Source organism: Fringilla coelebs (genome assembly GCF_963513975.1).
Source record: "Fringilla coelebs genome assembly, chromosome: 16".
Classification (NCBI taxonomy): Eukaryota; Metazoa; Chordata; class Aves; order Passeriformes; family Fringillidae; genus Fringilla; species Fringilla coelebs.
In genome coordinates, this window is record NC_140042.1 from 1877414 (window position 1) to 1903970 (window position 26557).

At 49.6% G+C, this 26557-nt stretch overlaps 2 protein-coding genes across 2 annotated transcripts in view; one reads left to right on the forward strand and one right to left on the reverse strand.

Moving 5' to 3' along the window:
* Positions 1 to 676: 676 nt before the first annotated feature.
* TEKT4 (tektin 4) lies at positions 677 to 7764 on the reverse strand (the record flags this gene model as incomplete). Its single annotated transcript, XM_084216242.1, has 6 exons — positions 677 to 896; positions 1605 to 1759; positions 3073 to 3295; positions 4310 to 4453; positions 5665 to 5735; positions 7246 to 7764. 6 exons carry the CDS (start codon positions 7762 to 7764, stop codon positions 677 to 679), a joined length of 1332 nt encoding a protein of 443 aa, XP_084072368.1.
* A 9983-nt stretch (positions 7765 to 17747) lies between these two features.
* CACNA1H (calcium voltage-gated channel subunit alpha1 H) overlaps positions 17748 to 26557 on the forward strand; it is a gene marked incomplete at its 3' end in the record, with an annotated part of 149392 nt that continues 140582 nt past the window's right edge. Inside the window, exons 1-2 of the mRNA XM_084216540.1 lie at positions 17748 to 17869; positions 18115 to 18422. Coding sequence (XP_084072666.1) covers positions 18133 to 18422 — 290 coding nt within the window. The 5' untranslated portion in view covers positions 17748 to 17869; positions 18115 to 18132. The remainder of the gene's footprint in view (positions 17870 to 18114; positions 18423 to 26557) is intronic.

Sequence of the window (26557 nt, forward strand, 5' to 3'; positions counted from 1 at the left end):
AGTGGTTTTCCCAAGGGCAGATTGGCATCAAACATGGAAAATTTGTGGAAAATTTGATTTTTTTATTAATAATTTCTGAGCAGCTTAAATTCCTTACTGAGTGGGTGATCCTCAGTTTTATTGCTCTCATTTCAAGCTATAAATATTTTATTTCCACCTGGATATTGTTATTATTCCTAAGAAATATTCACTCCTATTCCTTATTATTCCTAATAAATGTTCACTCCTATTTAATTATTAGGGGGAAGGGAAGGGAAGGGAAGGGAAGGGAAGGGAAGGGAAGGGAAGGGAAGGGAAGGGAAGGGAAGGGAAGGGAAGGGAAGGGAAGGGAAGGGAAGGGAAGGGAAGGGAAGGGAAGGGAAGGGAAGGGAAGGGAAGGGAAGGGAAGGGAAGGGAAGGGAAGGGAAGGGAAGGGAAGGGAAGGGAAGGGAAGGGAAGGGAAGGGAAGGGAAGGGAAGGGAAGGGAAGGGAAGGGAAGGGAAGGGAAGGGAAGGGAAGGGAAGGATTTTATCCCAAGTAGATGAAAGCCGACTGAACACAACACTTCAATGTACAATTTCTCATTTTATTTCATATGAAAGCTCACAGATTTTTTTTTTTTCCCCACACTTGCCAATGGCTGAACAGAAAAGAAGGAATAGTTTTTCTCCTGAGTTTTGCAGGCTGGGTACAGAAATCACTGCTGGTAACTCGCTGCCTCCAGGTCCATGGAGTAGCGAACTCGGTAGCCCATGCACTTCTGCCTGTCAATAAAAATGCTGTTGGCTTTCACAGCAATCTCCTTCTCCAGCTTCATCCTGGTCTCTTCCAAATTCTTCAGGTTCTGCTCTGCCTCTATCAGTTTTCTCTTCAGGGCCTCCAGGAATACTGTGAGCTCCTCCACTTCGCTCACCAGCCTGGAAAGAGTTGGGTTAGCCATGAAAAATCAGGGGATGGTGATCCAGGAGATTGGATTTGGGGTAAGGAGCAACTACAGATTCTAAAATTCATCAGGAAAAGACCTCAGAAAAATCCAAGAAAAGAATGGATTTGAGGTAAAGATCAATTACAGAATCAAAAACTTATCAGGAAAAAGACTCAGAAAATCCAGGATTGGATTTGGGAAAAAGATCAATTACAGAATCAAAAATTTATCAGGAAAAGACCTCAGAAAAATCCAAGATTGGATTTGGGAAAAAGATTAACTACAGAATCTAAAATTCATCAAGAAAAAACCTCAGAAAAATCCCAGAAAATACTGGATTTGGGATAAGAATAAACCACAGAACCTAAAAATTTATCAGGAAAAGACCTCTGAGAAGTTGCTAGAGAAGATTGGATTTGGGATAAAGATCAACTACAGAATCTAAAATCCATCAGGAAAAAGCCTCAGAAAAATCCAAGAAAAGATTTGATTTGGGATAAAGATCAACTACAGAATTGAAAAGTAATTTCTGAATTCAAGTAAAAAAACTAAAAGTCGTGAGGTAAAAAATTAAAAGTGTGAGGTAAAAAAAAATTTTTAAACTGCCCAAAATCCCTTTGGGATGGAACAGGAGCCTTGGAGGGGTTGATTAATGACCTAAATTGGGGTTAATTGCCTAAATTGGGGTTGATTGAATGACCTGAACTGGGGCTCATCCCTGCAGAGCTCGACGTTGGGCCTGAAGGATCTGTCGTAGAGCCTGGTGTGAGCCACCTTCAGGAAAGCTTCCTTGTCCCTGATGGCTTTTTTCAGGTTTGCAATGTTGGCTTCTTCATCCCCAATATCCTTCAGCATCTGGAGAGAAAATCCAAGGGGAAAAAACATCTTCAAACAATGATGAATATCATCCCCAAAAATATCTGTTCATGGTGAAGTGTTAAAGTTTTCACCACCAGTCTGGGGAATGAAGTGAAGTACAACAAGAATAATTTTCATTTTACATGATAATAAAATTAATTTTATTTAAGATTAAATACAAGAATTAAGGTGGGTTTGACCTGTTTGTTTTTAATAGTACACTGAGAATCACAGCTTTAGTTTAAATAAAACAGAAAATATTCTGCAGCTTCTCCCACGTCCCAAAACCATGGGAGAGATCTCAAACCTCTCCCATGTCTCCTGTGGGATGAAAACACATCCCACCTCCATGGAGTGCTTTGAAATGTAAATTTTAACTGGAAGTCCAAGAAAAAAATCAATTTACTTTGAAGGAGAGCTGTTGATCAGCTTGGAAATACCTGATTTTCAAAAGAAAAGACAGGAAATCCCAAAATTCTTCCCTTCATAACCATTGATACACATGTAAAGAATAAAGATATCCAGCTGTCATTCCCAGATCCTAAGGAATTATTACTTTTTCCATACTTGCTAATGGCTAAAAGAGAAAAAAGGAGCTGCTCCATATTGAAAAGGGAAAAGCCAGCCCTTGTTCATATTAAAAAATAAAAGTACTGTGGTGGTTTTGACCTCTTTACTTTTATTATTATGCTGAAAATCCCATTTTCAGTCTGAAAAGAAGCAGGAAATATTCCCTCAAAACCTCTTCCATGTGTTCTGTGGCATGACAACACATCCCCACCCCAGGAATTGCCACCAGGAGCTAAGGAATTACTTTTTTCCCACATTTCCAATGGCCTCAGTCCAGAGATAAAGAAAATCTTCACTCCCAAAGTGTTTAAAGAAGGAGCAGGACATCATTTAAAAAAACCAGCAAATAACTTTTAAAGAGCACAGAATTCCATGAAAAATCCAGTAAAATCCACAAAGGAAGGAGCTGCTCCACCTTGGAGGAGGCTGAAGTCACCTGCCAGGTTGACTTCACTGCTCTTCCAGAAAAATCTGTGAATCCTGGCTCAATCAGAGCTCCCCGACCACCCAGTTTTAGAGCTTAACTCATGTTTAAAGGGTTTAAATCTGGATTAAGGTGTTTAATTCAAGATTAAAGCGTTTAACTGAACTCCATCCCAACAAAAACCACCAAGATCACAACAAAACCCCAAAACCTCTCCCCGCATCCTAATCTGACACAAAAATATTTCACTCCTACGCGGATTAAACATTTTTCTTTTTGGTTTAACGACGCCAGAACTGCAGGAGGCGCCCCGGACCTGCTGCAGCTGGTTCTCCAGGCGCAGTTTGGCCTCGTCCAGCTCCCTGCAGTGGTTGTCAAAGGCCTCGTCGACGGCTGCCCGCTGCATGCGCAGGTCCTCGGACGCGTCGTGGATGATGTTGTTGATCAGGGAGCGGAGCTGCACCGACGCCAATTTCTCCTGTTCTGCCCTGGAAATGTTGTCGTGACTGAACTCGGCCCAGGACTTCGTTGTGGAGGCGCTGGAAGAACAAGGAATGGGGTAAATTAGGAATTTTGGCTTTAAAAAATGGTTATTTCTCTGGGAAAGGGGGGTTGGATGCTGGTTGGTTCGGGTCTTGCTTGTGGTGTGGATTTCTGGTGAGGAACAGGATTAATCCTTTAGTGAGTTAATAAAAAGTCTCAAATAAATTTATAAATATTCTTGAATATATAAAATATTCTAATAAATCAATAAAAATCCTCTAATAAATCAGTTAAAATATTTGAAAAATTAATATACATTCTTGGATAAATTAATAAAAATCTTCTAATAAATCAATAAAAATTCTCAAACAAATTAATTTGAAAATTCTTGAATAAGTCAATAAAAATTCTCAAATGAATAAAAAATCCCCAATTAAATAATCTCTCTCTCCTGTGGCTTCAGAGGGAACTAAAGTCTGAGATAAAATCAGTCCTTCCATCTTGAGCTAAAGCTGCTCAAAACGTTTGCACATTTTTTGTCCAGTTCAGTTCTGGCACATAAACCTGGGAATATATCTAGGATTTACAGGCTGGAAATAAAAAAAACAGGATCTTGACAGGCTGGAGAAGAGGAGGCTCCAGGGAGAGCTCAGAGCCCCTTCCAGAGCCTGAAGGGGTTCCAGGAGAGCTGGAGAGGCTCTGGGGACAAGGGATGGAGGGACAGGACACAGGGAATGGCTTCACATGGAGAGATGGGATGGATGGGATATCGGGAAGGAATTCCCTGTGAGGGTGGGGAGGGGCTGAAACAGAATTCCCAGAGAAGCTGTGGCTGCCCCATCCTTTGGAAAAACCCAAGGATGGAGTTTAAAGCAGCCTGGGATGGTGGAAGGCATTGGGATTGGAACCAGATGACCTTCCAGGACCTTCCAACCCAAATATTCCACATAGGACATCCAGCACAGCCTTTCCATCCACGGTGCTGCCTCAAAGCTCTTCCCACACCCAGTCCCAGCTGGGATTGGGCATTCCAGGTGTGCTGTCCCAGGGGGATGCTGGGAATTACTCACTTCTCCTCGAACTTGACGGAGCTGGGGTGGTACTGGATGTTGGTGCTGTCGGCGCAGTAGCTGAGGCATTTGTCGTCGATGTGATACGTCTCCACCTTATCCGACCAGTCCAGCTCGCAGTTCTCCTTCTGGATCCGGTTGGATCTGGAAAGTTGGGATCACAGCTCAGCTGGAAGCAAGAGAATTCCCAACCCAGCCCTCTTTGGGAAGCACAGCTCCACCCTCGGTGCTCCACAGGGAAACAGGACCGTGAAATTCCTTGTGGATTGAAAAATCCCAAACTCTCCCTTCCCACCACCATTCCCTGGAAGAGGAGCCAGACCAAGATGGGATTTTGGGAAAAAATTCCAGCGTGAGGGTGGGGAGGCCCTGAAATAGATTTCCCAGAGAAGCTGTGGCTGCTCCAGGATCCCTGGAAGTGTCCAAGGCCAGCTTGGAGCACACTGGGATTGTGGAAGGTCCCTGCCCATGGAACTGGATAATCTTTAATGATAGTCAGATTAAAATTATTGCTTTGTTGTTAATTAGAGTCACACATGGCTCAGTTAATTATAATTATAATGATTCTAATTACAAAAGCCTGTGGGTTGTTATCAGCCAGTGACACCAGGTGTCACTCTCAGCCAAGGAATTGGGAATTCCTTGGAAAATGGGAATAAAATTGGACAAAAACTGGACTAAAATGGGGTTAAATGGGGCTAAAATGGAGATAAAACTGGGCTAAAATGGGGTTAAATGATCCTAAAACAATTAAAACACCCAAATTAAACTCATTAGGCTCCTCTCATGCTCTAATTAATATAACAGAGCTACTTTATATTAATTGGCATTTACAGCCATGTTTTTACAAACAATATTTCTTTTATCAGATAGAACAGGAGCAGATTGAAGGATTTAGGTAACTAGAAGATGAAGTTCCCAGCATGATTCCTTTATATTGATGGAATTTAGGATACAATAACATCTTTCCAAAGGGTTTGTTAGAAATTCCAATGAAATAATCCTTTGGAATGGCAAGGAACACCAAGCCTGGCGCAGAAATTCCAGATTTAAAGATCACACTGACCTCTGGTGGCAAAAAAAATTCCTCTTGGAAAGCTCCTTTGATCCCAAAAATCCCTTTAATAATACAAAGATATTCTCCGAGAAGATATCCAGAGAATATTTTTATAGCACTGGAATTCAGTGTTGGAAAACAAATCCAACACAGTCGTGGAAAGCAGGAAAATCTAAATCTACCTGAAAATCTGGGTTTACATGGAATTCCTTCAGCTCCTAAGCCTGGCCTGGCTGAGATCTGTGTTCACCTTTATCCCAGGAATTATCTGGCTGAAGAGTCCTGAGAAATGTTTTACCTTATCTGGGTGGCAGCTTGGATGATGGTTCTTTTCAGAAGATCCCGGATATCCCGGATCAGATCCGCTTCCTAAAGAAAAACAGGGACAATTCCATGGATCCAGAGCAGGAAACGCAATCCTGAGGAGCAACTTGGGGATAAATCCTTAAATTTCCTTATCTATTCTCACTTTGTCATGGTAAAACTTGGAATTTTGGAGTCAGCAGATCCCGAGGGAACTCAGCTCTAAACCTATGGAGGCTGAAAAACCTGGAATACTTCAAAAGCCTGGGAATTCTGTGGATTCCATGGAAAAGTCTGAGTGTTGTCCTGTTATGGAAGGAATTCTTCCCTGGCACAGATTCCCAGAGAAACTGTGGCTGCTCCATCCCTGGAATGTCCAAGGCCAGGTTGGAAGGGGCTTGGAGCAACCTGGGATTGTGGGAGTGGGTGAGAACAGTGGGAGGAGGAGGGAATCGATGATTTTTAAGATCTCATCCATCCCAAACCATTCCAGGATTCCATAATCCCATCAGATTAAATGGAATAAATGAATTCCCTGCTCAGTTTTGAGATAGGGAAAAATCAGGGAATATCCCCATGCCTGGAACCAGATTAATCAGGATGGACTTGATGAGTTTTAAAGTCTTTTCCAACCTAAAAATCGTAACAATTCCCACCTGGAAATATCCTGCACCAACTCTCCCCTGTTTATATTTTCGACGGGAAAAACCTCTTAAATATTGATTATAAATCAGAAATTACACTCAATTCCCATTCAAAATATTCCTAAATCTTATCATGCCTTTGATGTGGAATCCTAGAATATCCTGAGTTGGGAAGAATCCACAGGGATCAAGCAATTCCTGGTTCTTCCCAGGATAATCCCCGGAACCCTGCCAGGTTTCAGTCTGATCCATATTTTTTGAATATAATTCCTCTGGTTTAATGAGTAACTGATCATGAATCGACTCTGATTGGAGGCTGCAGGTGAATAATCATTACTTAATTTATGGGATATTGGAATAGGTGTAATTCCGGGATGGAAAATGTGGTTTTTGTAACGTCCAGCACAAGAATGACACTGGAATTTGACAGGAATCTCGGTGTCAGGGTTGGATCATCACCGTGGCAAAATTCGGGGAGAGTTAATGACAGAAACTGCCAAAATTTGGTAAATTTGAGCATGGGAACAGCCAAGGAATATCCCAGTGTTCCTGAACTTCTGGATTGTGGAGTTTTAAAGTGTAACCTGCAGAGAGGAGGGGATTTCAAGGCAAGAAGGAATTTATGCCAGAATAGGATTTTTGTGTTGGTGCAGAACTCTGGGTTGGTTTTGTTGGGGTCTGAGCTGAGGGAGGGATCTGCTCTCCTCCAGCCACACTTCCCAAAGTGATTTGAAACACTTTTTAAACACAGCAAGAACTCCAACAAATCCTCAGAGTGACACCGGGAGTGCAGGAAGGAGCGCCAGACCGCGAATCTCAGGAGACGCTTCCAGCAGCCACAGCTTCACCTCCTCACTGCTGCTCCTCATTTCAGCGCTGTCACCACCAGAGCAGCAGCGCCGGGGCTGTCACCAAGCCCAGGTGCCGCTCACCTTCATCAGCTGCCTCTCCACCTCATCGATCACCAGGTCCGGGGGCTGCCGCCGCTCCCGGCACTCCAGGTTATCGATGACAACCGAGTAGGGCACCTCGGTGGCATCGAGCGCCCGCTCCAGCCGCAGCTTCTGGGCCACCAGCTGGTTGGTCTCGGCGTCCAGCTCCACGATCTCCTTCTGCATCTCCACCCTCCAGAACTGGATGTCCTGCAGCCGCTGGGCCAGGGTGGCCTTGGAGTTGCCCTGGGCTCGCTGCGAGCTGGCGGCCGCATGCTTGATCAGGTGCTTGGCCTCGGCGCGGGCGCGCTCCGCCTGCTCGCACGCCATGTACGCCTCGTAGCAGACGCCCGCGTTGCGCCGGCTCCACTCGGGCGGATGGTATTTGGAGGTGCGGAGGCCGGACATGGCCATGCCGCTGCAGGAGCGCGGCCTCTCGCTGGCGACCACATCGCAGATCTTGCCGGGCAGCGGGAGGGAGGGAACGACCGGGGGGTGCGGCTCGTCGGGCTGCGCCATGGCGGAGCCTCCGCCGCTCGCCGCTCCCGCGCGAGCGTCCTCCCCTCACCGCGGCAACCAACGGCAAGGCGGGCCCGCGGGTTGATGGACAGCTGCGCTCACCAATCAGAGAGCGGGTCCGCACAGAGCGCGGTGCTGATTGGTGAATGAGCTGTCTGTGCCCGCCCCTACGCGTCTCGTTGCCGTGGTAACGGGAAGGCGGTTGCAGTTAAATTGGGAAGGCCGCGGTGAATGAAGGCCGCGAGCTGCGGAGGGCTGAGGGGAAATGCCGGGGATTTTGGGAGGGTGAGGGTGCCTCATTCCAGGAAGGAAGGGAGAGGTCCAGATTGCGTGCTGAGCAGCATCTGGAGCCTGAAATTTGGTGTTTGATGCCACCGCCAGAGCCCAGACCCAGAAATTTCTCCGTGCCAGCACAGCCCAAGTCCAGCAATTTGCTGGCACAGAAAGGCAAAATCCGGCAATTCCCCGGCACCGCCCAGGTCTGGTAATTTGCCGGTGCCAGGGCTCCAGATCCAGCAAATTGCCAGCGCTGCACCACCCAGGTCTGGCATTTGCCAGCACTGGCACCGCCCGGATCCAGCAATTTCCTGTGGCTGGGGCACTCGGGGTGTCTGGCTGAGCAGCAAAGGTGACCCTGAGCCAGGAGCTTTCCTTGGCTGCAGCCAAGCCTCGGCCAAAGATTGTGCCAGCAGAGCTGACCCGAAATTCCTTCTCCCAGGCAGCTTTAGGAGTCACAACGTGGAGAAGCCAGAGCGCACTCTCAGCTTTCTGGAATCCTCCAGAAGAATCCTGTGTGGGAAGCAGCCTGGGAGCAGGGTATATGTGCCAGGGGTGGGCAGTTCAGAGCCTTTTTCTCCCCTGTGGCCTGAGGGTCTGGCCCTTGGCCTTTCCAAGGGCCCAAGGACGGCCATGGTGAGGGCGGCTCGTTGCCATGGTAACAAGAAAAAGGCGGGAAGGTACCTGAGGGAGGTGTCATGGCGGTCGAGGGCAGCTCGTTGCTATGGCGACGGAAAAAGGCGGGAAGGTGCCTGAGGGAGGTGTCATGGCGGCCGGGGCGGCCCTCATGGAACGGTACGAAGGACGTTGATGTTGAACGTATCCAGAGGAGAGCAGCAAGATGAAGGGCTTGGAACGCCAACGTTTGGAAGAATGGCTGAGGGAGCTGGGGTTGTTTAGCCTGGAAAAAAAGAGGCTCGGGTGACAGGATTTCATCCCAGTTCCAACCCCTCCGGTTTCCCCCAAGAAAATTCCGGAGAGCCCCCGCTGGGTTTTGGCCGCTCGGTTGAACGCATTTGTGCTCTCTGTTCTGCTTTTAATCCCAAATGGTGTTGAGGCCTTTCCTGTGACTCTGGTCCTGTTGGGGAAAAGGGAAAAGAAGGAGGGAAAGGAGGGGAAAAAGAGGGGAAGGGGAGAAGAGGGAAAAGAGGGGGGGAAAGGTACGAAAGGTGAAGAAAGGAAAGGGGAAAGAAAAGATCTCCTGCAGGAGATGTGGATCTTGATGAGATTTATGGAATTCTCTGGCTTATGAAAGGTGCTTTTTCCAGCTGGCAGAACTTCAGGATGAACCCGGCAGGTGTGGGCAGAATTCCCGGATTTCCACAGGGAATCCCGCCCACAGGTGGATTTTAAAAGCACCTCCCCATTCCTGCAGAGGGGAATCACTCCCATTTTGGAAAACTGGGAATGTACAAGAAAAGCAGGATTTGGAAGGAATTATTGCTCAGATTCCAGCTTCTCCCAGCACCTCAGAGCTTTGAGGGCAATTTTGGGAAGGATTATGGATATCCCTACTGAATTATGGATATCTCTGCTGGGTTACAACAAGAGAATTCCAGCCTCCAATCCTGTTTGCTCCCAATCCTCCCCACGCTCCGCTCCAGAGCCGATTAGCTTTGGAATAATCCCTGGAATGCAAGTAATCCCAGGTCTGTTCTGGGTTTAGGATCTTTCCCAAGGATAAATGGGATCTGAGGGAATTTCTGGCATTTACTGCGTAGGGAAGCGCTGATGTAATTTATTTAATTCCTTCATGGAAAAGAGGCATAGAGGAATTTCTGGGATTTACTGTGTAGGGAAGTGGTGATGTCATTTATTTGATTCCTTCATGGAAAAGAGGGATAGAGGATTTTCTTGGATGCTGGCAGCAATTTGGGAAGGGTGGATGAGGGATGCAAAAATCATGCCTGGGACAGCTCAAGGAAAGGGAAAGGAGCCCGCCCCTCCCGTCTTTCCCAGTTTTCCAGCCTAATAAAATGATCAGGGATGGACTGATCCTCCTGGGGAGGGGAGAGGGACACAAGTGTCCCCCATTCCCGGCGTTCCCGTGCCCCCCGTCCCCGCTGTTCCCGGCACACATTCCTCCGTGTGCCTGCGGCGCTGCCGCCGTGCAGGAGCCGCTCGCCCACGCAGCTCCAATTCCCCGTCTGGAGCAGGGAAAAAAACCTGGAGCCATCCCAATCCCAACATTCCCGGCTGGCTGATCCCGGTGTGAGGGGACGGGAGGGAGGGGGGGCACATCCAAGGGAATTTTGGGGTCAGGGAATGTGGCTGTGCCACAGGAAGGGATTTTCATCCGGGCTGGAGGGGGATTTGAATGCAGGGATTTTATTCCCAGCATTTGGAGCAGGGGATTCTCCGGGATAAAGGGAAAAGTCGGATGTGCTGGGATTTGGGGAAGGAAGGGGGAGGATTTTGAATATTCCAGGTGTTGCTGGCTCTGATCCCAGCACTGTGCCTGGAGTTTTGTGGGATTCCTTGTTTTCACTCAGGAAACATTCCTTGTTTTCCATACAGGAGACCATTCCTTGTTTTCCACTCAGGGAACATTCTTTGTTTTCCAAAGCAAATCGCTCTTTCGGGAGAGGCCACACGGAAACGCAGGAAGGGAATGGGAGCTTCCCTATAAAATATTCACTGGCTCAGCTCTGCTGGAGCCTCCTGAGGAATTTTGGGATCTGGGATAATGAGGCTCTGCTGCTCTTCCTGCATTTCTGCCTCCTCCTGGCTCATCCCTTATTAATGTGCCCTTTCCATGACTTTTTGGGATGGCTCTTCCTGCAGGAGCTTTTGATCCCTTTGTTCCTGCTGGAGGAAGGGAAAGCACCGCTGGAAAAATTGGAGAAGGGAATTTCCTTCATGGAATTTGTTTGGATTAATGGGATTTTATGGAGCATCCCATTGCACCCCTGCCATGGATGGGGACACTGGAATTCTCTCATGCCAGCCTGGAAAACATTTTTATGGGAAAGAAGGAGGAATTGTTTTTCTCCTGGGAGAATCTGGAGTGCAAGAGGAGCCTCCTGGAAAAGCTTTCCCATTCCAGGAGGAACCTGAAGGCTCCTGCTGCTCGGGTCATTCCCAGGATGGATCGCTTATCCCATTTCCATCTCTTTTTTTATCCTAAAATCCCATTTTTTTTGTGGGATTGACTCTGGAATGGCCAGGCCAGGATGATCCTGGATTGCTCCTGGAATGGTTTGGATTGGGAAGGGACCTTAAAGCTCATCCCATTCCAACCCCAACACTTCCCATTACCTCAATCCTCATCCAACCTTTCCTTGGACACTTCCAGGGATCCAGGGGCAGCCACATTCTCTGAGAATTCCATCCCAGCCCCTCCCATCCAGGAATTCCTTCCCAATATCCCATTTATCCCTAATCTCTGGCAGTTGGAAGCTATTCCCCCTTCTGCCATCATTCCATACCCTTGGGAATATTCCCTCTCCATCCTTCCTGGAGATTTCAGTCATCCCCACGCAGCTGAGGGGATTTTCCTGGGAAAACCAGCCTTAGGTGGTTTTATCCCACTTTTTTAATGCCGGGAATTCTCCATCCTTGAAATGGAAAGAGGGAAATCCAGGAGAGTGGGAACACTGGGCATTGAAACGGAGGGAAAACCGGGAGTGGGAGAGATTCCAGCGGGAGTGAGGTCAGCGGGAATCCTCGGCAGGAAAACCCGGCTGGTTCCCATGGAAACGCCCAGCCAGGATTTCACACTCCACGAGTTTCAAGTCGGCATTCCTTAAAAAAAAAAAAACAAACGGGAAAATCCCAGGGAGGGAATCCTGAGGGAAACCCTCCAGCACCTTTATTTTTCCTTGATGGAATACGTGGATAAATAGGAATATTTGGGAGTGGAGCACAATTCCAGGGAGCCGCTCCCAGTTCAGACACTTCCAGGTGATTTTCCAAGATTCCAGAGGGTTTGGAATCATTTTGCCGTGGAATAATCAGTGGCACAAGGAGCTCGTTGGAAATGAAAGGAATTTTAGGGGATAAATGAAAGAAAATTAAGGGGGAAAAGGGAATAAGAGGAGCTTGGAGGTCAAGGATCCATAAAAATTCTGATTTTCTTCGGGAAAAATACAGAATTGCTGGATTTGGGAGGAAAAAGGAATTTTAAGGAGGATTTTTCATCGGCAATTAGAGGTTGCCATGGGCAACTGAAATTCCAGCCCCAGGAATTCCTGAGTGGAGCAGGGATTCCCTTCCAGCAGCAAAGCCCATGGAAGAGAGAAAATCAGAGAATGCAGCTGGAAAATCCAATTAAAAAGAGTTAAAAAAAGGCAAAATTCCCAAGCTGGAGCTGTTGTGGATCCTGAAGGCTTGGAATTGCAGGAGAAAACGGGAAGGGGTTTTCTGGGATGAAGTGGGATTGAGATGAGTGGGAATCGGAATTGACAAAAATATCCCATAACTATCTTCGAAAAGTCAAATAATCTGGATTTTTGGGGATGATTCCCAAACTCCAGTGGCAGCTCTGGGCTGGGCAAATTTGGGAATTCTCTGCCCAGAGAGAATTCCAAAAGAAATCCATGAATTTAGCCATAAACCAGGAGTAATGATGGAACTGGATTGGGAATTTTGTTATTCCTTATCTCCAGATAAAGTTTAGTGGAGCTAAAATATCCAAAAAATCTCCTTTAAAGGGGAAATGAACTGGGAATGAAGTCCATGGACAGCCCAGAATCTTGGGAAGCTGCTCCAGCTTTCCCTGGGAATCCTGCTGGAATGAAAGCCCCCTGCAGGGCAATCCTGAGCCTCTGGAATTAGGGAATGGTTTGGGATGGAAAGCTCAGTTCCATCCCAACAGCTTCCACAATTCCAGGTTGCTCCAAGCTCCAGGCTGGCCTTGGACATTCCCGGGATGAGGCAGCCACAGATTCTGTGGGAATGCTGGGATTTTAGGGAAAATCATGGAAAATGCTGTTCCTGAGGAGGAGGGATAGAGGCTGGGCTGGACATTGAGAAGAGGAGGAGAGCAAAGGAGATAAAAGGAAAATTCCCGAATTGCCCTTGGAATGTGGGATGGGAATGGGAAGAACCTCCCGGGCCCTGGAGGGAGCTCATTCCTGCATTTCCCAATCCCACATTATCCCACTTTTCCCTGGCTTAAATTCCCTCGAGGGAGGCTCCTTTCAGCCTCTGGATCGTTCCCAAAGATTTGTTCTTATCCAGGCTTTTAGAGCCAAAGCCGAGCTTTACAAAGCTGGGCTCTTAGAGCCAAAGCCGGGCCCTTAGAGACAAGGCTGGACTTTACAAAGCCATGCCTTTAGAGTCAAAGCTAAGCCTTAGAGTCTAAACCAGGCTTTCAGAGGCTAAGCTGGGCTTTTAGAGGCTTCCCATGAATATTTTAGGCTGGAGCAGCACAGGGATGAGGCTGGTGAGAGCTGCAGGCATAGGAGATGCTCCAGGGGGAATTTTCCAGAATCTTTCAGCTGGATTTGCTGGGATGAGCTTGGATCCTCTGGGGTGTCCTTCCTCAGGGTCTGGAGCACCCAGGGAAAGCTCTGGAACAGGAAATGTTTTGTCTTCTAGAGTTGGGATCAGCTGGATTTCATCCCCATGTGGGCTGGAGGCTCCTAGTTTTCCTGTTTTTTTGCGGATTTGTGAGGGAATTCCCAGCTCTGCAGCCCCTCTGTGCCAGGAATCCCAGCTCTGCAGCCCCTCTGTGCCAGGAATTCCAGGGGCCCTCGAAGCTGGGGCTGCTTCTCCTCATTTCTATCCCCAAAAAACCAGGATAATTTGGTCAAGAACGGAGCTTCCGGAGCTCTCACCTCATTTTTTGGGATCACCAAATCATTTGGGCTCATTTGACCCCTCCTGCTCCCGGTTTTTAGAGGCCAGATAAGGAGCTCATCCCAGTTATCTGTGGAAAAGATGATTTCCCTTTTTTCCAGCTTAATTCGTTCCTTGTTAACCCCAAAAAATGAACATCCAGGCCAGGAGGCCAAGGAATCTCCTAGATAACAAAGAAATTAAATTACTTTATTCCCCCCTGGCCCAAGGAGGTGAATTCCTCCCTGAACTCATCCCTGAGGATTATCAGGAATAAACTCTGACTTTTCCAAAGTTTTTAACCCAGCCCAAAGGTTCCCCAAAGAGTGACCTTATTCTGGGCTGAAAATTCCGATTGGAGAAGTGCTGAGCTTCCCAAAAAAATAATCACAGCTTGGAAGTGGAATTCTGGGAATTGGAGGTGCTGACCTGAATTTCGGGAATGCAAAGTTTGGATGAGGGAAGGAACTTTGTAGGGAATGTTTAGGAAGTGCAGGTGGCTTGGTTCAAGTTATTCCCAATATCCAAAATTCCCTTAAAAATTGATTTCCTGGAAAACAACAGTGTTTCCCTCTCTGGTTTTCTTGAAATGCCTGGAATGGTTTGGGTGGGAAAGGGATAAAGCTGATCCCATTCCAAATCCCAGGTTGCTCCAAATCTCATCCAGCCTGGCCTGGGATTTCTCCAGACATGGGGCATCCCAGCTTCTCTGGAAAACAGCGAATTCCTGCCGTGGCTCTCCCACTGATTTTGGATATCAGCCGGGATAAATTCCATAAATCCCTGCTTTTCCCTCATTTTTTTCAGGGATAGGGTGATACTGAGGTCTCTTGGAAGCAAAGAATTGCAGGGATTTGGATGTCTGGGATTCAGCAGAAGGAAATTCCTGTGAGGATCAGATCGAATCCAAGGATTTTCCCATATTTGAAGGGCAGCCCCAAATCCTTCCCAGCGGGATTTTCCCGGTTTCCCTGGAAAAGAGGCTGCCAGCAGAGGGCACACAATCGATGGAGATGGGATCCAGCTCCCAGCTCTTCCCGAACCCCTTTTCCAAGAGGACAAATGGAGGCAGGAAGCGACATTCCCGAGGTTGGAGAGGGTCGGGAATGGGATATGGGATCCACCAGAACTTCCAGGAGTTTGGGATGTGGTTATGGATCAGAAATCCCTGGCTGCTCCTTCCCAGGGATCTGAGATCCCTCAGAATTTCCAGATGCTTGCACTTGAGGATCATAAATCCCTGGATGCTCCTTCCCATGAATCTTGGTTCCCTCAGAACTTCCAGGAGTTTGGGATGTGATTAGGGATCATCAATCCCCAGCTGTTCCCTCCCAGGCTGGGTGGGAATGCCATAAATCCCAATAAAACCAGCAGAGCATTAAAGGAGCAGGGAGTGATCCATAAAGAATCATGGAAAGAGGTGGATGAGACTACCAGAGCAGGAGCAAATCCTGGCTGTTCTTCCCTGGCACCTTTGGAATGTGGTTTGTCCTTCCTGATCCATCCTCAGCCAGAACATTCCCTACTCCATCCCAAACTTTAGCAGGGAGGTAAATTCCCCTCTGGATGCACTCCCTGATCTTGGACTTGACTTTGAGGCTGGAAGGGAAAAGCCAAACAATTTCTGGGATGGAAAAGGGATTGGGAGGATCCACAGATCCCAAGTTAAATTATTCCTGCTAAAACATCCCAAATTTATTCATCCCGACATTTCCTGGGTGGATCCCTGGCTGGATGAACTCCTCCAACACATCCAGCTCTCCATCAGCATCCCAGATAATTAATTTCAGGAATTAGCAGCAATTCCAATGATTTTGTTCCCTCGGATTTGGTGCCACCAAGGGGAAAGGGAAAGGAAAGGGTGGGAACTGTGCAAAGCAGGGATTGTATTGCAGATTCCACACTTTGCTCCCAGCTCATTAGGACAAATCCTAAATTCCAGAGGGAAGATGTGGTTGGGAGTTGGTGGAGCTCTTCCGGAGTTTCCCACTCTGGAATCCTCCAGCTCAGGACAATGACTTCTAGAGGGAAACAGGAGGTGGAAACAAATGGGAATGGGGAGAAAGAGGGACCAGGAGATGCCTCGACCCCATCCCAAAGGCAGGCAGTAAAATTCCCAGCTTTCCAGCAGGGTGTCATAAGACAGGGATGCTCCCGAGAATGCTGGATCCATCTCCAAATCCATCCTCTAATCCTTCCCCAAATCCATCCCCAAATCTATCCCTGGAGGAAAGGAGCCCACACTTTCCTGGCATGAGGATTTATTCCCTCCCTTAATTCCTGAGGATCCCACAAGGAATTGGGAGGAGCAGGGCAGATCTTGCACTGGGTTGGAATTAGTTAAAGTTGATTTTTTTTTCCCCACATGGACACCTTCCACTCTTCCAAGATGCTCCAAGCCCTGTCCTTGAACAATTCCAGGGATGTGGCCAGAGCAAGGATCCTCCTCATCATTCTGAAGTTCTCTTTCCCAGAGTCAGGAATCCCAAAAGCTTGGGAAACAATGTGACTGAGCCCCCACGTTGGCTGGAAACCCCACATCCTTCAGAATTCCCACAAATTCACCCGGGTTTTCATGGAAAACATTGGCAAAAAGGGCAGGAAACAGAGGGAATTCAACCCCAGGGAAGGAATTCAAGCAGAATTCAACTGGAAGGAGATCCTGGTGATTCCCTTCGGGTTTTCCCATGTGCCCCACCCCAATCTGTCCTCCCATATCCCTCCTATCCCCGTGGCATTCCCACAAGCAGCCCCTGCAGACAGGATGGATCCTGATGAATTTTTGGAATGCTTGGATTCCATCCTCGAGGTCTTTTCCATTCCTCTCTCTCCTGCTTGGCGGGGCTTTTCCCTAAAATCGCCACACCCTGTTCACCCCAACCCGGGAGCATCCCATAAAACAGTGGGATCGCCGCTACATCCCAGCTCTTTAGGAGCCCCATTAGGCTCAGCTTTGGGTGCTTTGAAAGCCGCCTGACCTCTCTTCCCAATCAATTCCCAGTTATTAACCGGGAGTTGCATTTGCAAATGGAATGTGCTGCTGGATAATGAGCTCGCACTCCTGAAAACATTCCAGGGGACGGGAACCCATCAACTCCCGGATTTCTATCCCATCCCCGCACCCCCAACCTGAGAGAATTCACAGAATTCCAAGGAATTCAAAGGAATAAAACTTCCCGAGCCGAGTTGAAGAGCTGAAGCCTGTGAAGACTTTTCCCTGAGCTGTTTCTTGGGATCCCTGGGAGTTTCTTGGGAGTTAAACCCTGGAGCAGCTGAGCTGCGAGCTTAGAGCCGAGCTTAGTTATTAAACCGTCCCTACCTCCAACCTGGGCTCAGACAGAGGCTGGGGAGCTCCGGGAGGGGCGATCCCCCTTTTTGGGGCTCCATCTGCCTTTCTGGGGGCGCATCCCCGCCCTTTTGGGATCTCCCCCCCTTGGAGGTGCCGGAGCCGCGCAGCCCTCGCAGGATGAAGCGGAACCAAACCCGCTCCTCCCGCTCCAAATCCTCTCCGCCCGCCCGGGGATGCTTTGAGAGGGTCCCCGGCTCGTTGTCCCCCACCCATGGGTGCCCTCCCGTCCCGCAGCGCCGCGCGGAGCCCGAACAAAGGCGGGGGAGGGGGCGATGCGGGGCTGCCCCGGCTCCTCCCGGCCCCCGCCCCCGCCGCCCCCGCTCTCCCCTCCCCTCGCTCTCCCTCCTCCCCCGGTAAATCCGAAGTTTCCTGTTGGGCACGGGCGAAGCTCGGCGGAGCTGCCTCCTCCTCGCTCCTTGGGATTTACCGTCGGGAGAGGCTCAGGAAGGGCCCCCGCCACCTTCTCCTTCTCCTCCTCCTGCTCTTCCTCCTCTCTCCAGCCTTCCTCCATCCTCCATCCCCGCGGACGGGCGCCGCACGCCGAGCCCCAACCCCTCCCTTCCTCCCCGCTGGATTTTGGGGGTGCCACCGTGCCTGGGGGGGGCTCGGCCACCCCCCGGAGCCGCGATTGTCGCCGGTCCCATGTGAGCTGCAAGGCACGGCTATGCCCCTGGGGACACCGCGCTCCGCCCAACTGAGGTAGGACACCCCCCAAGAATCCACCATCCCCCAAAATCCAACGCCAGAAGGCTCCTCCAGGGGGTCCCCGAAGGGTGGGGGGCACCCCCAGCTCGCCGTGGGGGGCGGGAGCGGCCGCGCCCGGGCGTAGGCTCGACCTCCCCCCGCCCGCCTTTGTTGTGGCTGGAGCGCCGGGACCCGGCGGAGCATCCCCGGGAGCCGCGGCGGAGGCGGCCCGGCCCTGACCCGCTGCCCTCGCCCCGCAGGTGCCGCTGGCCGCGACCATGAGCGCCGGCGAGAGCCGCGAGCCGCCGCGCCCGGCCGAGGTGCGGGTGCCCATCACGGCGCTGCCAGCGCCGCGCCGCCCCGCCGAGCAGCCGCCCGAGGATGCCGGCAGCGGCTCCGGCAGCGGCTCCGGCTCCAGCAGCGGCTCCCCCGGCCGAGAGCCGCCCGCCGAGCTGGGCTCCGAGGAGGAGGAGCAGGTGCCTTACCCGGCGCTGGCACCCACCGCCTTCTTCTGCCTCAAGCAAACCACCCGCCCGCGCAGCTGGTGCCTCAGGCTGGTCTGTAACCCATATCCTTTCCCTCGGGACACCCCCCGCGACAGCGCGACACCCCCGGGACCCTCCCGTGGCCGGAGCATCCCGGCGGAGCTGCGCGTCCCCGCTGCCGGCAGCGCCCGGGGATGCCACGGAGCCACCGGCGTGTCCTCGGCGTGTCCCCAGTGCCATCTCGGAGAGGGGGACAAGGGGGGTTTGTGGCAGCGGGACACGCCGGGAGCGTGTCCCCAGTGTCCCCCGTGTGCCCCGTGCTGGGGACACGCCAAGGTCCCGCAGCGGCTCCGTGCGAGTGTCCGGGACGGGCAGGACGGAGCCGCTCGGGGGGTGCGGAGCAGCGGCCCCCCGAAATTCCCAGCGGGAAAAAAATCCCTCAACTCCACTCGCGGCTCGCCGGGATGGGAATCCTCGCAATTGCAAAGGCGACCTTGGTTTTATTGGAATGCCGGGGGGGATCAGCCCCTCCGCTGTTTATATAAGAGCCGCGAGTGCACGGGAGCTTTCCCGACGGGGAAAAATGGAGCTGGAGTTGCTTTGGGAAAGGCACATTCCCGAAAAGTCCCCTCCGCTTTTGTTCTGCTGCAACTTGCAGGGAAGGAAGGGAACAGTGAATCCCTTAAATCTCTGCCGTTCCCGGTGTCCTTTCCCGGCTTTAGGAATGTTAAATAATCATCCAGCAGCGTTTTCCTCTGGCTCGTGACATCCAGGAGATGGAATTTTCCCCGGAATGCTGGGTGCGAGCGAGAGTTGTCAGTTTGTGCCCGGAATCTTTGGGAAGTGAGCTTTTAGCACGGGCATTGTGTGGAGAATTCCTGCTTCTCCCTGCCCCCCATCCCTGCCTGCCTCTCTCCCCGTTATTTATTAATTTATTAAGCCCATTATTTATTAATAAGCTGATTATTGATCTGCCTCAGCTCCCCACACAAACCCCTGGTTCTCCCCAGCAGTCGGCCCAGCAGGAATTGCACATTCCTCCTGGGAAAGTGCAGGAATATTCAGAGGGAAAATCCCACTGTTTTTATGGATGTGGGGCTGCTTTTGTTTTGCACAAAATCTTGACCAACTTTGGTCCTGTAGCGATTCCTCAAAACACTCAGGGATCCATTAAGGGTTGCATTTAATAGGGAAAAATCCCTTTCCCGATTTCCTTTCTCTGGAAAATGGAGCTCCTTGGCCCCAGCTGATTTCTTGGTTCTGCTCTTGTTGGGTGAAGTCTCTGCTTGCAGCAAATCTGGGCTTAAATTCCTCTTCCTAAAGTGCTTCTTGCTGGTTAAGCCAGGCCTAACATCAACAGCGCCCTCCTGGGTGCTCATTCCAGCATTCCTGAGAGCCTGGATGCTGGAAAAAAGGGATTTGGGGCAACTGCAACTGAGATTTCCAGCCCTGAGGGGGGAACTTGTACATGGAGAGGAGGAATTGATGCTTAAATATTCTATGGAATGATAATTCCATAAGAAAAATAGGATGGAGCTGGCCTTGGGGAGGGCACTGTGTTGTCACAGGCAGGAGTGAGTCAGGATGGATTTATTCCCTAATCCAGGTGCTTGTGATGGAAAACTTCGGGACTCTGGGGGAGGAAAGGTCATTTCCTTTGGGTTTGGGGGAGCCTCTGGGTTTGGCATTCCCGAACTCTCCTCTGGCAGGTGGAGAATTCCAAGGCAGGTTTTTTGGGAGAGGGTTCAGGTGTGCTCAGGCTGGGCTTGGATTTTCCTGTTGAGAATTCCCAGCAGAGCACCTGCCTTTCCCAAACTTCCTCATCCGACAAAACATCAGCTGGAATGGGGACTAATTGTTAACAGCCAAGCAGGAATTCCATAGAATTCCCAGGATTTCAGTGCTGGTGTGCTTGGATGGCAGCAGGAGGGACGAGCTCCTTGCTGGGATTTATTCCCATTTTCCCAGTCTCCAAAATCAAATCCTTGGATTCAATTTTTCAGGAAGAGCTGGTTGGGATTTTTGGAGCCACCTCAGAGCAGGATCTTGGACCAGAGGCACCTGGCAACCAGGAGCTTGGGAAAAATTCCATGGAGTGGGACACTTGGGAAGCAGCTGGATGAGGGGATTGGAGGAGCAGCATGGCTGGATCAGGGCTGGAATTCCAGGGAGATTTTCCCGGAGGGAAAAGATCCCACGGAGGGAATTTCTGGCCGTGTGGGTTTAGATTCTCTTCCTGCCCTTCCCGAAGCAAAAATCCATAAACCAGGAAAAAGGGTGTTGGGTTTTCCTTAGGATTTATGGAAGGGAGGGATGGGAACTGGGAATGCTCCCAAAATCCTTGGATCTTTCCGAGGTGCCCTCCTTGGATGGGGCTTTTTTGTTGTTTTTCCCAGGGAAGTTGTCCTTGCTCCCACTGGGATTGATTTGGTGGGAAGAGGGGAAGGTCTCCCTCTGTGCCCTCCAATTCCCATATCCCTCTTTTCCCTGTGTTTGCTGGTTTGGGAATTCTCCTCCTGTGACATTCCAGCTCCAGGCTCCAATTTCCAGCAGCTCCTTGAGGCCGATCCCATGGGACACTCAGGGAATGGAGCTGCCTTTGGATGAGGCACCCAAAATTCCCACTGTGCTTCCATCCAATGAACCCCATGGGGATCTCCCTTGCCCACCCAGATTTTCCTAGAGCTGCCAGCCACTCCAGATATTTTTTGGAATCAGAGCTATCCCAGCCCTGTGGCCCGGAGCAGGTGGGATTCTTCCCAAAAAACGTGATTTGTGTGGAGCTTAAGCAGGAAGGGGTCACTGGGAGGCTTTGGAATGGCTAAAAAAAGCTGGAGCCGGGTTCTGGAGGGGACAGGTGGGGCAGGATCAGTTTACAGAGCCGGGAGCATTCCCGGGAAACATTCCCAGCCAGAGGCATCAGCGGGAAACGGGGATGGGGCAGATGGAGGAGCTGCACCTCGGGACTCAACCGGCACCACTGCCTTCGGGAATGCTGAGAACAACCTGGAAAAGTGATCCTGGGAAGGATCCTGCTCAGCCTCCCCCTCTGCTTCCAGAGGTTTGGGTTCATAACATATTCCAGTTGGGAAAAGCGCTGATTCTGGGGGGTGGGAGCACAAATTAGGAGTGTGTTAATTCAATTAATCCAAGCAGGGACACTCTGCTGTCACTTTTGCTGTGCAGTGGCATTCCTTGAATTTATTCCTGGATTTTCTGAGTGCAGAAATCTCTTCCCGAGCTCCAGGCTCACCTCCAATCCCAATTCCCACCCCAAAATCACAGATCACAACAAACAAACAACCCAAACATCATTTTTGGGATACAAGCCCTGATCCAAATGGGATTTTCCCTCAAACCTGGGTGGATTTTCCCTCTGTTTCCCTGCTGTGCTTTGAATTTTCCTTTGGTTTTTTTTTTTTAATTCCCATAAAATTGGGATCAAACTTCTTTATTTTCCTTCGGGTTGGATCTCCTACGTCTGTTTATTTCTGGAGGGCCGTGGGTGGCGCTTTGTGCTGTTCCCGTGGGGAGTTGGGATTGCCACCCCTCAGGGTCGTTCCCTGGCTTTTCCCAAGTGGATCCATGGAAACCTGGAATGTCAAATGGGGTTTCCTTGAATATTTGGGATTAGCAAGGAAGGGGTGAATGAATCTCTGGAGGTCCTCGGGAAGGGTTGGAAGCATCTCCTGGATTTTTGGGTCGTGGATGTGACCCCAGATGGGCTCTGGTGTGGAGGAAAGCTTGGAATCCATCCCAGGACATCTCCAAGGGGTTTTCCCTTTGGAAAACTGACGAAATGGGATGGAGGGATGGGAGGCACAGCACTGGGAATCTGCTTCCAAGCCTGGCTTTTCTAGGATCCCTTTATCCTAATCCATGTTTTATTCCCAATGGATTCAAAAGTTATCCATCCCTGCATCCCCAAATCCAGGGTTTTTCACAGAAAATAGGAATTCAGTGATTCCAGGGTGGTTTTGGGGCTGGTTTTCCTCTTCTCCTGATTTTTTTTAAGCTTTCCTAGGCTGAATATTCCCTGGAAAATCCCCTCCAGTGCAAACTCAGCTCATCCCATTGGATTTTCCTGAGGATTCCTCATAATCTCTGGGAAACATCCTCAATTTATTCCTTATTTCAGACTAATTTCAGAGCATCTAATTCCCATTTTCCATGGTATTTATGGATGCATGGATCCATGGAAATCCCAGACTCCACTTGGCTTTGCCAGTTGCCTTCAGTTCCTCCCCTCAAATTTGCTGGGAATCAACAAATCCCATTCCAGTTTGGAGTTTGGTTCAGAATTTTGGGATGTGGATTGAGTCCAGGTGTGTTTCCAGCATTTCAGGATGGCAAATTCCTTGGAAATGTGGACCAGTGTATCGCAGGAGTGGAACTGGGAATGCAGCAGATCCGAGGCTCCAGCTCATCCCTAGGGTTGGATCTGGGGCAGTGGGATCCCAAATTTTCTGTGGATATTTCCTGAATGATCATCCAGCTTCTCTGGGGTGTTTTGCTGGGTTTTAGGGAATTTTTTAATGGAAAAATGAGATTAGATTGATTTAAACTCACCTTTCCCTTGGAAAACAAATCCTGATTTTCCATACTCCAAGTGGGATAATTCCATTGGAACTAGGATCACTCTTGTTTGCAGTAAATAAACTGGGAATTGGGATTTTCTCCCTGTTTTTTCATGGATTTGGGATTTGTTTCCCAATCCCTGCTGCAGCCGAGAATTCCTGCTGCCCACTCAGAGTTTCCCCTGGATTTCCCCCCTGATTCCCAGTCTGGGATCTCCTTGGGCTGCTGGAAATTCAGGAGGAATCCCAGGGGTGCCCATCCAAAGCCATCCAGGTGTGTTTTCCTTGTAGTCCCTCAGCATTCCATCCCCTGGAGGGCCTGCCCAAGCATTCCAAGGCTGGAATTCCTCACGTGAGGAACATTTTCCCAATATTTACACAGATGTTGGAAACTCGGATTTTGCTCTTAATTCTTGAGGCAGCAGCTGCTGCTTGGGGCAAATTCCTAAATCCCCAATCCCTAAATCATTGGCATTTTAAGGAAAACACACTTTAGAGCGAATATTTCACTGCCTGGGATAGGAGGGAAGTTACTCCAGGGTTATTCCATGATCCCAGCTAGGAGTTAATTCCAGAACTTCCAACCCTTTCCCTGAAGCAGCAAGGGAAGGGAATTAGAGGGTGCTGAGCTCCGTGTCCATGACTCTTCCTGACCTCTCTGGAAATCCAGGAATGGTCACTCTGGAGTGGTCTTGGAAACTTTGACAAAAAGCAGCTGGAAAGGACAATTTTCCCTCTTTTTTTTCCCCCAGATAAAAATCCGGTCTGGGCACTGCAGCAGGAGCAGGGATTTGGCAGTGGATGAAATGCTCGGCTCTGGGATCTCATTTTCCCTCTTTCCATGGACAGATGGGAATTGTGTGAGCTCACAATGCTCCCACTATTTGGCTGTTTTCCCCTAGAATTCCAGAGGAATGGGATGGCTCTGTGTGTGTGCAGCTATTCCAGGCAGGAATTCCAGCTGGGTCACTGCTCCCAATCCCTTCCCTCCATCCCAGCAGGGAGGATTTGCCTGGATATCAAAAATCCTGGGAGATCTTGCTGCAAGCAGGAGATGCAGTGTGGATTTTTGGGATGTCAGCTCCATTCCCGAGGGATGGAGGATGTTGGATGGATGTGACAGACAGGGATGTTTTGGGAAGAGCATCCCGTGGGATTTGTGTGGAGCTTGTTGTACCCAAACTCTTTGATCCTCTCTGCCTGTTTGTTTGGATTTTCCTGCTGTCCCAGGAATTCCTGGGAGAGTTGGGATCAGAACACAGGTGTTTCCATGGATTTCTGCTCCTGTCTCTGAGGATGTGGAGAGAAGGAGGAACTGACACCTCCTTTACTGGGAATGACAGGGAGGGAAGGACAGGAGACAAAGCAAAATGTGGGATTTGGCGCCACAAATGGGAATTCTTTGGGCTCATTCCAAGGGCTGCCAGCTCAGGTGGGATGGGGCTGTTTAATCCCAAATCCTGACCTGCTGAGGGGATCCAAATCCATCTCCAGCACCCCTTGGGACAGAGCTGAGGGCAGACAAGGCAGGATCATCCCTGCTGAAGTCGCTTTAGGCCCGAGTTTAAGCCAGGCTTAATCCCACGTTTCCCAAGAGTCGGGAATCAGGGAGTTGGGAACAGGGAAACTCAGGAATCAGGGAGTTGGGAGCAGGGAAACTCAGGAATCAGGGAGTTGGGAGCAGGGAGATGTGGGAACAGGGAGACTCAGGAATCAGGGAGCCATCAGGGAATGCTCTTGGCCTGGCAGCGTGTCCTGATCCCAGCTCCTGCTGGATGTTCTCCAGGACTTCTGCACCTTCCAATGGCTCCTGGAGCGATCCAGTGCCAGCAATTCCTGCTGCTCCAGACATCCCTGGGATTCTGTCTGCCTGGGAATGCTGGACCAGAATCCCTAAAAAGGCTCCAGGGCTGGGGCTGCCAAGTGGGATGAGCTCGATCTGGCTGTGCATCCCGTGGGGTTGGTTTTTCTGGAATTCTGGGATGTGCTGCCCTTTTCAGAGGGTTGGGAAGCCAAAAGCTCCACTTTTTCACTGGGAGCCTGTCCTGAGCTCCTTTAGACTGGATGTTAGAAAAAACTTGATTTTTCCATGGAAGTTCTCACCAGTCCATAAGTATTACCAGGAATGGGATCTCTCCAGCTTGGAAGAAACCTGGATAAATGTGGAATTAATGTTTGGATTTACATCCTGGTGAATCCTTGAATTTCCAGATGCTGTTTGCAGAACAGCTGGAGAACTTTGGGACAATGGCGGGAATGATGGAATTCCCACCAAAGGGGTGGGGCTGGATTCCCTTTGGAATGGTTGGAATTGCTCCATCCCAGTTCACAAACTGGTGGCCCAGGCCAGAGCCAGCAGCTCCTCCCAGCCTTTGGAATATAAATCCTGGAATAGTCCTCTCAACTGCCACTGCCAAACACAAATCCTTTGGATCTGATCCAGGTATCCCAGATTTTCTAGCAATGCTTTTTGGGATCTGAGCATTTTCCACCTTCCTTCCCAGTGTTCTGGAGCATCCCTTTAATCCCAGAGCATTCCTGGATCCCCAGGGAATCCCTTGTATCCCTGAGCATTCCTGGTGCCCCAGAATATTCCTTGTATCCCAGACCAGCCTTGGAGAGAAATCCCAATCATTATAAAACTCCTCTGAAACACTTCATATTCCAAGCACTGCCTAATTCCTTGAATTCTGTAGGAAAAATCCTAGGAGCGGGGTTGGGCTTAGCTCTGATCTGGGAAAGGTCTTGAAATTCCAGAGGTTTAATTTGGAGGAAAAACGTGTGGAATAGGAGGAACAGAAAGAGAGGAAAAGGCTCTTTTCCAGCTGAGCTCAGCACAAATTCCATTGATTGAATCCTGCCTGGAATTTTGAGATCAAAAGAGGCATAAAAGTATGGAAGGGACAGAATTTCCCAGGAATTTTGTAATTCAGGGATCAAGCATTGCTGTCCCCTCAATTCCAGTTGGGAACAAGTGGTGACAATGGAGAAAAGTTCAAGTGAGCTGGAAAAACGGGAATATTTTAATATTCCCTGTGCTGTCTGATCCCAGAGTGTGGAATTTCCAGGGAATTTCCCTTTAGCAGCTCCTAAGAGAGTTCTGCTTCAATTCTTCCCTCATTCCCAGGAATTTTGCTGTTAGAGCAGCCAATTTTCCACATTTTAATCAAAACTCTATTTCCTTCCCTGTCTTTTCCAAGTCAAATTCCCACCATTCCTCTCCCACCTGAACTGGGATATTCACAGGACAATGGGATTTCCTGGAAGTGCTGGAAAAGCTCCAGCCAGGGGATTTTCCAGGAGTGCTTTGTGTTTCCTGGGAATGCCAGGAGGGAAATCCAAACCAGAGTTTGGATCTCATTTTCCTTCACCTCCCTTTTCCTGTCTTTTCCACATCCTGCTCCTCTTGGAACACCTGTCCCAACCCAGGTTTTTTTGGATGAGGAGGGAATTCCCAGTTTAAATCGTGGGAGAACAAATTTATCCAAGGAATTGGGACTTGGCAGGACATGAGGGGACAGTGCAGGGAGAAAACCACAGATTTTTTTGCTTTTCCTCAGTTTTCATGGCAAAATCTCATTTTTTTCCTTTGGGAGCAGCTCTCAGGCCACAAAAAAAAAAAAAAAAAAAAAGGAATTATC